The sequence below is a fragment of the Branchiostoma belcheri genome, unplaced genomic scaffold, assembly GCF_001625305.1.
Source record: "Branchiostoma belcheri isolate BF01 breed outbred unplaced genomic scaffold, Haploidv18h27 scaffold93, whole genome shotgun sequence".
Taxonomy (NCBI): Eukaryota; Metazoa; Chordata; class Leptocardii; order Amphioxiformes; family Branchiostomatidae; genus Branchiostoma; species Branchiostoma belcheri.
In genome coordinates this window covers 1,151,609-1,164,598 of record NW_017804609.1, presented here as the reverse complement: position 1 = coordinate 1,164,598, position 12,990 = coordinate 1,151,609, and the positions used below count along the sequence as shown (strand labels likewise).

Sequence of the window (12,990 nt, the reverse complement as noted above, 5' to 3'; positions counted from 1 at the left end):
GTGTTTATGATGCACCATCACTCTTTTTCCCGAGTCTGTTCCCGAACATCAGCAGACTTTAATTGATGCTTTACTCTAATGTCTCCACAGTAGTCCTAGGAAAATGACAGCACTCTCTTGACACATTCACATTATGTAAGAATATGACTAAGTAAAGGTGAGAAGAAATAAGTATTACAATGTAACTTTCAGTAGAGTTTAATAAGTATATACAACTTTCTGCAAGTGTCCAAGATAATTTTATTGCTCCAATGTATAGGTTATTGCTTTTATGTTGCTTGTTTGTGACAACTGGAAACTGATTTAAGTTTATTTTAAGGGTGTTTGTGACTAAATCATTCTCTCTTCCTGCCAGGTACAAGATGATCTCGCAGTACACGTGGCCAAACCACCGCATGGCATCGGACATGGCGGCCGTGCAACTTCTGGTCCAGGAGAAGGGCTTCAAACACGACGTGGCGTACGGCAAAACCAAGATCTTCATCCGCACACCGCAAACGCTCTACGCACTCGAGGAGAACCGCTCAAAACTCATCCCTGGGATCGTGCTGTTTATACAGAAGGTTAGTCTCCACCAGACTCCTGAATAAATAGTAGAAATCATGCAGCATTACCGCATCTACAAGATGCGGAGTTTCCTCATGTTTTCTTTTTTACTTACAACAGAAAGGCATCAAGATTTTTCCCTCCTTTTCCCCCAGATGTGTGAGGTGATCTTTTTAGCTTTCCTGTAGGTACAATAACAATTTTTGCCTGTTCCTCATTTAGATGTGGCGAGGCGGACTCGCCCGCATGCGAGCGAGAAAGTTGAGAGCGATCTACGCCATCATGCGTCGTTACCGCATCTACAAGATGCGCAGTTTCCTCGTGGACCTTCTGGACCGCTTCTACAACGTGAGAAACATGGCGGACTACGGGAAGAGCGTCGATTGGCCGCAACCCCCCGCAGTGCTGGAGGAGTTTGTCACACAGCTCAGGAAAGCGCACAACGGGTTTGTTTGTTTGTTTGTTTGTTTGTTTGTTTGTTTGTTTGTTTGTTTGTTTGTAAGAAGTACTGAGGAACATGTCTGGCTACGGGAGGAGTGTGGAGTGGTAGTAGTGTGAAGAAATTTTTGTGGGTTTTCAAATAGAAATTGTTATGGTTAAGAAGCACTGGCCATGGTAACTAGTGCTGTAGCAAAAAACCCTGTGGTGTTGGGTTACATTATGTAGCAAGTGGTAGGACAAGTTGTAGGGGCTGGTCACCACCATATATATGAATGTGTTTTATATATGAATGTGTTTGTGTTTAACAGTCTGAAAGCAGTAGTTTGTTCGGCTAAACCATGTGGTAAACAATTACACATTTGCTCAACAAATTTTATAATCACCTTTCTAGTAACTCACTATCCTGGTTTTGATTATACTGCTGTCGGTTTCCCTGTCCCAGGGGTGGGCAGCAGTCGGCTGTTCTGGACACCACGCCTCCAGCTAGCTCTGTCCTGTGGGTCTGTGCTGGACAGACCACACTCCTTTTCCTTTCTAGTAAGTTTAAGACTTTCCCTATAACTTCTTTGTTGTCTGTTTAGCTGGTGGGCGCGTCACGTGATTGCCCAGATCCCTGAGCGTGACAGGAAGGAGGTCCGGCTGAAGTCCGTCGCGTACGGACATCTGCACGGCAAGCGGAGGGACTGGGGCATGAACCAGCGATGGCGGGGAAACTACCTCGGACTGGTGAGGGTTAAGTAGTGCTGTGTACCGGATTGTTGGACCGGTTCTGGACTCGTAAAAATGTTTAGGATCAAGTCACACAAAAACCTGAACGTTGGGAACCCGTTCCAGACTTACAAAAATAAAATCATGTCACATTCCCTTGTTGTTCTAAACCACCTGAATTCTTCAACAGTCAAACATTTTCGCTGTAAAAATGAAAGCAATTTGCCATTGGGCATTGTCAAGTGTCAGCCTCCGTAAATTATGTGGCCACAGTTTTGCCCAGACAACATATCTAGCTTCTAAACCCTGGTAGTGCAGTGCTCGCTACAAAATTTTGTGATAAAAATTTTCCATTGGGAAATGTTAACTGAGAAGTCCCTTCCGTATGTTTTAGAGTGAAGACATCCAGAAGGCCAAACTCTTCAACAACTCGCTCAACTCCTTAGTGGCCCAAGACGGGTTCAAGGAGGTGCTTTTCTCCGCTCATGTCAAGAAGGTGAACCACCACAACAAGAGCTCGGACCGCGCCCTGCTGGTCACCGACAAGTTCCTCTACAAGCTGGACCCTAAGAAGGGATACAAGGCCATGAAACACGGCACACCTCTCGCACAGGTGGGTGACAACACGTTATAAAATTGTTTGTCATCACTGAAAAATGTTTGATATACATGTAGAATATTATACAATTTACATACTGGCCAGTACATGTAACTGTGCCCAGTCAGTATCTGAACTGTCAGTCATTACCTTTTGCAGTTAAGGTTTGAGACTGACCATTGTGCATGACCTTTGTATCTGACCTTTGTACCTGATATTCACACCTGACCTTCACATCTGACCTTTGCGCCTGACTTTGTACCTGAACTTTATACCTGACTTTTACACCTAACCTTTACATCATTGTCCGTGATCGATTCATCTGACCTTTGCACCTGACCTTTCCCCTTTGCCCTTTGCCCAGATGACGGGAGTGAGCGTGACCCAGGGGTCGGACCAGCTGATCGCGGTTCACCTGTCCGGCGGTAACGACCTTGTGCTGTGTGTGACCTCCATCCAGCCCAGACAGGACCAGCGGGTACCTGAACTACTGGCTGTGCTCGCAGACACTTACAAAAGGTACAGTCTTTAGTTATGGATGAATGTCAACTGGTTATGCGAAGCAAACAAACAAACAAATCTGTATCAGTATAATCTGTATAACTGCCCTTCAGATTAACACACAGACAGGACCAGCGGGTACCTGAGCTACTGGCTGTGCTCGCAGACACTTACAAACGGTACGATAATTCAATACCAATTTATTTCTGTATCTGTATGGCCGGTATATACTAGTATTAAACTTAAAGCGGTGTAACACGCCAGGTTTGCAGACATGCGGCAAGGCAGCAGCTGGCTATATCACACTGAATGACTTGTCACACTCAATCTTTGCACTTTTTATTGTGCAGGAGTCGTTTAAAGCTTTCTAGTGATGATGCCCCAACTGTACTTGGTGGCAACGAGTTCCAGTCTACGATAGTTCTGGGGAAATACAAGTTTTTAAACACCTCGATTGATGACTCATATATTAGAAGGCATGACACTGTTTCTCGTTCTTTTCTGGGCTGGTTTATTTACAGATTTATTTATCTATCCATCTTGAATACAAGCAACAGTATAAAACAATAATACACCCTGATATTCACACTAAGCACAGTTAAACCCCAGCATGAGTTAGAACAGCAGACTCAGTGCCATGTAGATTAACACAGGCTTGTTTTTCCTGGAACACAGACTGGGAGCCGCCAGCTTTGGTCATTTTCATTTACAGAGCCTTGGCACCCAAACCAGCGGTCACGTTCATCAAACAATCACTGAGCCCAAAATCAGTTAAAACACTAGGAGCACTAGAAACACAGGTTTTTCCTGTGACCTATAGCACAGACTCCAGACTGACGCCGCCGGCTTTGGTCATTTTCTGCCCATCATTGATTCTGGAAGGCATCCAGAGACCCTGTATGTACAATGAATGTGTCTGCATCAGGGGCAGGAGAATTGTGATGGTACTGTTAGTGTTAAGGCCTAGGGAAACATTGTGTGTTTCCTGTTTCCCGACCGGCTCTAGAAAAACCTGCTGACCCTAGCCTTTTTTGTGTGGACCCCTGCAAGGGACATGAATTATTGTTTGAGTTGATCAAGCTTTTCTAGCTCCATGATCTGACACCTGAGTGATGAAACGTTGTACAATCAGTTTTCCAACATTGACATTAAAAATGCATTTTGTACAATTATCCTCATGGAATTCTAAGTTTTTCCTGTCTCTTATACTAAGTTATAGGAGAGAAAGCCCTCATTTTCTCCCCATCATTGATTCTGGAAGGTGTCCAGAGACCCTGTAATGTATGTGTCTGTATCAGGGGCGGTAGAAAAGTTGTGTTTTTCTTCAGTCTTGAAAAAAATAGGGTCGGTAGGTAGGGATTATCTTTTCTTTTCTTCTTTTTTTAGAGGTTAGCGATCTCTAGTGATTCAACTTATACAATACTGTTTAGCCAAGTAAAACTTGCATGAGGACACTTACATTTTTAATGCCAATGTTGGAAAACAGATTGTACAACATTTCATTACTCAGGTGTCAGATCATGGAGCTAGAAAAGATCGATCAGCTAAAAAAATTCATGATCCTTGCAGAGATCCACCAAAAAAAAAGGCTAGGGTCGGCAGTTTTTTCTAGGGTCAGTCGGGAAACAGAAAACACAAGGTTTTTGTCCTAAGCCCAATCATTGATTCTGGAAGGTGTCCAGAGACCCTGTACTTACATGTATGTGTCAGCATCAGGGGCTGTATGTAGAAATGTGAGGTGTTTAGTCAAAGCCTGATGGCGGAATGGTTAGAAATTGGTTTGGCTTCCCGTCAACTTTCACCATTAGAGCTGCTGGTTTGGAGGAAACTGTGTGTGAAAAAGGATTTAGATTGACCTGGCTGGAAATGCCCCATCAGCAATTTCTGTCTGCGTTCTTTTGCTGTATGTCATTGCAGATCATGTTTTTTGTAATACTGTACAGTCGGTTATTTTGTACTATGTTTGCCCAGCACTGCCTGAAAAACAGGTTTTTATTCAATCTGAGTGTAGTTACTGGTGAAATAAATAAGCTGGCAAACTTGCAGAAGAAAGGATGGAAATGCTGGATGCATATTATATGACTATTGTGCTCCCAGAATTGGAGCTGTGCATCAGTTTTGACCTGAGCTTTTTGTGTACGTAGGATTACAGGTATCATAATCATATTATTTCTTTGTATACTAGTGTACAGCAAGGCATATTCTTGCTATTTTTGTGTCAGAAAGTTAGCTATAGAGTTTGATTCAAAGATTCAAGCTCAGAAGAAAAGTAGTAAAGTATATATTAATTTTACTCTATTTTATTTTATGCACCTGTTCCCAAAAAGGAATTTCTATCCTTGGAAATAATTTTGCAAAAAAAAATGTTAACATTTGGCCAACTGAAAGCCTACAGGCCCAGAGTTATAAATCATGTAACGCAGAAAACCAAAGTAAAGTATTTCCCCCTTTGTATAGTCTCACATGTCCCCACATGTGCAGAAATAATGTGGATATCATAAGGTTATTCCCGGGCACTGAAAATCCCTCTTTACAGCTTTTACAGTATCATGGTTTGTAAAAAAGCAGTTACATTTTGCACTATATAAAGGGAAATAAGTATATGTATAGATAAGAATGTCAGCAAAACTAATTATGATGTTTCATTTCTAAAGAAAGTAGTACATTAGAATGATTTTATTATTTTTTTTACTATTATTTTGCTGAATATAACTGTTACAATACATTTGACATCATCTTTGGCACCCACAGAAAAAAATTGTCAATATTTAATGGGTGCACAGCTCCAAAATTTGCGTGCACCCAGTATTTCCATCCCTGTATTCAGATGGAGAGTTATAATAGCTCTAATCCCCTATTCAGGATTCGCGGTTTTATAACAGCGATCCGCGACCGGATGAACCTATTCCGGCAGGATTCGTGACTTTTCTGAATCTCCGCTGATAGAAGCTGGGGTTGTTTAATATTCCTGTCAGGCCTTGGGAAAAAAGTTGTGTTTCCTGTTTCAGTCCTGCAAAAATTAAGGCCGGTAGGTGGGGTTAGGCCACACCAATTTAATTTGTTGCTTCTCGGATTTTTTTAGAAAAAAATGTGAAGCGACAGGGCGAAAAAAGAAAAAAAAAACAGGCCAAGGCACCCCATGATAGCCAGAAATGTTACCATATGAACCATGAAATGAAGATACTAGGCTGGTTTGTAATTAAAACAATACATTTTGAACTTAAAATGAAACAAAATTGCATTTTTACATTGAAAAACTTTTCTTTTCATTGTCAATGTTGGAAAACCGATTGTACAACGTTTCATCACTCAGGTGTCAGAATCCGAGCTAGAAAAGCTCGATCAGCTTGAAAAATTTATGTCCCTTGCATGCGCAGGGGTCCACACAAAAATAGGCTAGGGTTGGTAGTTTTTTCTAGGGTCGGTTGGGAAACAGAAAACACAATATTTTTTTTCCTAGGCCTGATAGAAACTGAGGAATTAGTATTCCAGTCAGGCTGGTTTGACGTCAGACAAGCGCACAGCGAACACAAGGGTTTATACCGAGCCGACAGATTACACTCGATTATTCCTCCCACAAATCACATGAGAATTAGTCAACCTCAGGAAAGAATCTCGTTAATACAAGCTGTGAGTGTCGGCTACCTTTTCCTGTTCCTATATATATAATTTTACTTCAAGTTTGGAGCATATGGTACAGGTTTTATACAGAACCCAGAGTTACACACGATTATTTCTGCCACAAACCACACGAGAATTAGTCAACCTCAGGAAAGAATCTCGTTTAGTCGTTAATACAAACTGTGAGTGTTGTGAACCTTTTCCTGTTCCTATATATATAAATTTTACTTCAAGTTTGGAGCATATGGTACAGGTTTTATACAGAACCCAGAGTTACACTCGATTATTCCTCCCACTAATCAAATGAGAATTAGTAAACCTCAGGAAAGAATCTCGTTTAGTCGTTAATACAAGCTGTGAGTGTTGTGAACCTTTTCCTGTTCCTATATATATAATTTTACTTTAAGTTTGGGCAATATGGTACAGGTTTTAGAGTTCCCAGAACCCAGAGTTCTCGGTTATTCCTCCCACAAATCACACATGAATTAGTAAACCTCAGTATAGAATCTCGTTAAAACTGGCTGAGAGTGTTTTAGTCTCAAACTATAATAATTATTCCTGTTCCTATATTTTCTACCATAAGATTGACGTCAAATAGTATGGTTGATTTTATACAGAACCCAGAGTACAGAACCCAGAGTTACACTCGATTATTCCTCCAATAGATAACACTAGAATTAGTCAACCTCAGAAAAAAATCTCGTTAATACAAGCTGTGAGTGTCGTCAACCTTTTCCTGTTCCTATATATATAATTTTACTATAAGTTTGGGCATATGGTACAGGTTTTATACAGAACCCAGAGCTACACTCGATTATTCCTCCCACAGATCACACACGAGAATTAGTCAACCTCAGAAAAGAATCTCATTAATACAAGCTGTGAGTGTCGTCAACCTTTTCCTGTTCCTATATATATAAATTTTACATTAAATTTTGGCATATGGTACAGGTTTTATACAGAACTCAGAGATTACACTCGATTATTCCTCCCACAAATCGCTTGAGAATTAGTGAACCTCAGAAAAGAATCTTGTTGATACAAGCTTGGAGTTTTCCTGTTCCTATATTGTATATAATTTTACTTTAAGTTTGGGCATATGGTACAGGTTTTATACAGAACCCAGAGTTACACTGGATTATTCCTCCCACAAATCACACACGTCATGAATTAGTGAACCTCAGGTAGCACACTGGGCTACCTAGGTTCCAAAATAGGTTGCCCCAAGTAAAATTTGGTTGCCCGGGGCAACTGGGCAACCAGGTATTTTGCACACTGAAAATATAGATTTTATACAGGGCCAAGTGATTATACATGATTATTCTTCCTACATATCAGACTCACGTTGGTAAAATCTAGTTAATACCGGCTGAGACTGGATGTACTAAAACTGTCTGTACGTCATACTGTAAATATAACCACAAGTTTGGGACTTGTAGTTACATGTAGAGCACTCATTAGTAAACCTCATTCAGGAATCTTGTTAATACCGGCATCAGGCAGGATGCACTAAAATTGTCAAGATGTCATACTATCCTAATATAACTGCAAGTTTGGGACTTGTACTTGTTGTAGTGGTAGGTTTCATACATGTAGAGCTCTCATTAGTAAACCTCATTCAGGAATCTTGTTGTAATACCAGCATGAGGCAGGATGCACTGAAATTGTCGAGATGTCATACTATCCTAATATAACTTCAAGTTTGGGACTTGTACATGTAGTGGTAGGTTTCATACATGTAGGCCTGTCGTATACTGTAATTCACTAATGTTCACAGTGACAAAATTGCACAATCTGACAAAAATGTAGGTGTTTACGGAACTATATATTCACGGTGGCGACTGGTGCAGGAAGAAGAAAGTCCCGGAATTATTTGTTAACTGTAATGATAAGTTCACGGTACAGAAGTGACAGTGAAAACAGTGAACATAACAGTACAGTGAAGAAATCAGGAATTGCAGTAATAATGAACCCCATTCAGAAATCTAGTTAATACCGGCAGAGACAGGATGTTCTGTTGACGTGTGTCCTCTCAGCCTGCTGTATGGGTCCTGTCCTTGTAAGGCTTAGAAAAATATGTTATTTCCTGTTTCCTGATCGACCCTAGAAATCTAGTAGAAAGAACTGCCTTTTTTGTGTGAACCCCTGCAAGAAACAAAAAATTTTCAACTTGATCGACCTTTTCTAGCTCCATGATCTGAAACCTGAGTGATGAAATGTTGTTAGTACAATTGGTTTTCCAACATTGACATTGAAAATAAAAGTGTCCTCATGCAAGGTTTACTTTCTTGAACTGTATTGTATAAGTTGGATCACTAGAGATCACCAAAGTCTGATTTAAAAAAATATTTAAAAAAAAAACACAAGATAATCCCTACCTACCGACCCTAATTTTGGGGGGACTGAAACAGGAAACACAACATTTTTTTCTAGGCCTGAGCACAACCAGTTGGACTTGCCAAACATGAGGCACAACGTTTTATGCAGACCCCAGAGACCACAGAATTGAGTTTTCACACAATAGAAATATTTTGTTGTTGTGTGTAACATTCGTTTCCATAATATCACCAGGGTCCACAATATCGCCACCTTGAGAAACAGTGTGCTTAAAGATATTTTTACTGCAACATACTTTTGGTATGCACTCCTTCACACATCAAATGTACATACCTACTGTATGTTGCAGTAAAATATCTTTAAGCACACTGTTTCTCAAGGTGGCAATATTATGGACCCTGGTGATATTATGGATACAAATGTTATAATTTAAACTATTTTTTTTTCATTTTGCAGAAACAACAGGAAGGACCTGAAGGTCACGGTGAGCGACCGTCTGCAGTGCATGCTGGGTAATAAGAGCAGGACGGTGTCGGTGAGAAGCCATGACAAGGGCGCGGGCGTGACCTTCAGAAAGGAAGGGAACACGGGCCTGGTACTGGTGGGCACCGGCAGCCAATGAGCAGCAGCGTTACATGTGTAGGTGGGACCGGCAGCCAATGAACAGCAGCGTTACATATGCAGGTGGGACCAGCAGCCAATGAACAGCAGTGTTACATATACAGGTGGGACCGGCAGCCAATCAACAGCAGCGTTACATGTACAGGTTGACACTGGCAGCTAATGAACAGCAGCGTTACATAAATTATACAATTTGGGACTGGCAGCCAATGAACAGCAGCATTACATATACAGGTGGGGACCAGCAGCCAATAAAGGATGGTGTTACATTTAATGGTACTAGCCAATGAGCAGCCAATGAACAGAGATGGCTGACACTGGTAGTAGCCAATTAAACGCAGTGTTACATTTGTTAGTAGGAACAGGCAGCCAATAAAATGAAGGGTTAGTTAAGGCTTGCATTCCCACCAACCTGAAATTCATTCCAAAATGTTGACTTATGAAGTTTAAAAACAAAATCAGTGAACAAACAAGTTTTAGATAAATCATAGGTTTCTAATAAAGACATCAGGTTAGACATCAAAATTCCTACACCAAAGACAAGATGTCAAACTTAAAAACCTACTTGTGGTCTGAGATCAGTTTAGTAATTATAATGTTATGTACCTATATAATTCCTACATCACGTAAAAGCCATAGGTAGCTAAGCTACACATGTATGTGGCCAGGGCTCGAAATTCATTTTTGGGAATAGGTGCACTGGTGCAAACAATCTAAAAAATCGGGTGTACAAAATTTTTTGGGGTGCACCATATAAAATAAAATATAAAATAGAATGTCAGCAAAAACTAATTATCATATATGTTTCCTTTTTGAATAAAAGTCAATGATTCTATTACTTTTCTGATACTAAGGTAGTAAGATTATGCTGTATACTGCTAGTATATATTTAACATCTTTACACACGTAAACCTATATATGAAAATATTTGGGTGCACCTACAAAAAATTGTGTGCACAGCTCCAAATTTGGGTGCACTAAGGCGCACATGCACCCAGTATTCCCGGCCCTGCATACATACATTTGTAATATTGTATGATTATCATGTAAAATCCACAGCTAGCTAAGCTATGCTGGCAGACTAGAGCATGTAACATGATTGAGGCGGGTGATGACTGTTATTATAGAGTCTGTCTCTCGCGTATTCGGGTCATCGAAAATTGCTTTCCATGCCCCAAATGTTCCTCCAATCTCTGTAAATGGTTGGAGATGATCACACCGCGCTACTATCGGCCATCATGTACGCATTAGCCATGATTATATCGCCCATAATATTAACGTTTATATGAATCTTATATTATAGCACATGTACTGCAAATTTTAGGTAGGTCTTAAACTGAATGGGAAGGTTATATAGGCTCCAAGCAGGCTTCTGAGGATAATTTCAAGAGTATTTAAGCCTGGGAAACAGGCTTTTTGGCCACCAGGTTCATAGAAATTGCAGTACTTTTTTTTACAATCACTGCTAAATGTAGGTAGCTCAAAAAGGGTAAAGTCTTTTAAGGTTTAAAATGTCATAATTTTTTTAATGAGAATTTATAAAATTGTAGCTTATACATGTAAGATATCACATACCCCACAGCAGTATAATCAAATGCTGAAATTGAACATGATAACTTGGAAAAAGTAGTGCTTGACACTGGCTACATGTAGTTGGAGTTGAGTTAAATCCGTACTAGACTAAATTTGGTACAGGCAAATACAATAGATGATGATGATGAAATATTGGATACTACTTACTTTAAGGTTTACATAAACCAGGGAAATGCATTCCTGTGGCCTAAGACATTCCTAAACAGAATCTGATGTCTTCTAGGTGGAAATCAAAGCCTGAACCTTATGAAACCACCAAGTGAAACTTTTCGAGTGCCTCTTGCATAGTTCACATAGTTAGGGCATTCTAACTTACATTCTGCCTAAGTGTCTGAAACGCTTGTGTAATAAAATAATGAATATGCAATTGAATATCAGACATAATTCATTCAAAGTCTGGCTATACAATGCCTTGCTAGTACATGTATTATACTGTCTAGTAGTTACTGTAGTAGTAGTAGTAGTAGTAGTAGTAGTAGAGTTTATGCAAGCAATTGAGTGATGTGTTTGTATAAAAGCTATGAGTAACTATGTATTTTATGATGCAAAGTCTGGCTATACAATGCCTTGCCAGCACATGTATTATAGTTAGTACACTTAATGCAGGCAGTGGAGTAATGTTGTCTTGAAAGTTCATCTGTGTTGGTAGAAGTCATTGCGAAGCAGTTTTCAACACAAGAAATTGGACTTACCCAAATTTTGACTGTACAATTCCTTGTGTTGGAAAGTACAGTTTAAACTGCTTCATAATTGAGTTATGTGTTTGTATAAGAGTCATAAGTATGTATTTTATGCTACAAGTGTCTCCTGCATTTATATTGCTGGATATACAAGCTGTAGACGTTTATTATAGTTAGTAGATTTTATGTGCGGCTGAATTTGTGTGTTTGAGAACACAGTTATGAATATGGGATATGAAATGAAGTGCCTTTTCATTTGCCCACTTCTAAATTGATGGGTGATTTGAAATGATCAAGGCTTGAAGTAGAAACACTAGATGTTAGTAGATATACCAGTACTGTAGATTAAATTGTCAGCACTTATATAAGGTTGAAATGTAAACCACTTCCAAATTGATAGGAAAGGATGGGAGATTTTATGCGAGAACACGACTGGATTTATATGGTTTTATAACACTGTAATTTACATGCAAAATCCAACGGTTTTTAACCACATCAGGCTTTGAAATAGAAACGCTAGATGTTAGTAGATATACCAGTAGATTGAAATGTCAGCACTTATAATTATATAACTATAAGGTTTACATGTATTTACCATAGATACCCAAATTGGTAATACTCAGTCTAGTAATGGGAGATTTTATGCGAGAACACGACTGGATTTATATGGTTTTATAACTGATTGTGAATATCTGAGGGTTAAAAAATGGAATAGAAGCACTCAGAGAGTAGATCAACTAGTAGTAAGTAGTAGATTGAAAAAAAAGTCAGCACTTAAAGGTTTGAATTTGAGCCATGCATATCCACTTCCAATTTGGTAGGAAATTATGGTAGATTTTATGCGAGCACACGCCTCAATTTACATGGTTTTATAACAGTGACTTATACAGTTTTATGTAAGTCACCAGGGCTTGAAATATAATCTTAGAGTAGATAAACTAGTAGTAGATTGAGAAAAGTCAAGTATTAAGGTTTAAATGCATGCTAGAAACAGTACACCTAAAGTACATTATCGTTTTAGCTGGTTCAGGAAGCTTTTAGCCAACAGAACAAAATTAAAGTCATTGTTTAATAGTCAAAAAAGCTTTTTATATCAGACATACCATGACGATTTTTACAGCTAGATTGTAGATACCAGGAAATCAGACAGTTTTTCCACAAGCCATTGAAACATTCCTTTGCTTAGGGCAATTTCCATTTCAGCATTCCAGTTGTTTTATTTTGTTCCGATTTGTGTCTGAATGGCTTTTTTTATTGTTACGGCCAAAAACCTTTATAATTAATGAATGAATTTTATTGCCTGACAATCGTACACAGTACAATGTATTGCAGTAAATTAACTAC

The 12,990-nt window shown here is 39.3% G+C and overlaps 1 protein-coding gene across 1 annotated transcript in view; it reads left to right on the top strand.

Annotated features, from left to right (window-relative positions):
• Positions 1-9,931, top strand: part of LOC109488306 (unconventional myosin-Id-like) — a 35,441-nt gene extending 25,510 nt beyond the window's left edge. Inside the window, exons 29-34 of the mRNA XM_019792495.1 lie at positions 356-563; positions 769-992; positions 1,569-1,713; positions 2,090-2,308; positions 2,658-2,812; positions 9,209-9,931. Coding sequence (XP_019648054.1) covers positions 356-563; positions 769-992; positions 1,569-1,713; positions 2,090-2,308; positions 2,658-2,812; positions 9,209-9,374 — 1,117 coding nt within the window. The 3' untranslated portion in view covers positions 9,375-9,931. The remainder of the gene's footprint in view (positions 1-355; positions 564-768; positions 993-1,568; positions 1,714-2,089; positions 2,309-2,657; positions 2,813-9,208) is intronic.
• Positions 9,932-12,990: the final 3,059 nt, after the last annotated feature.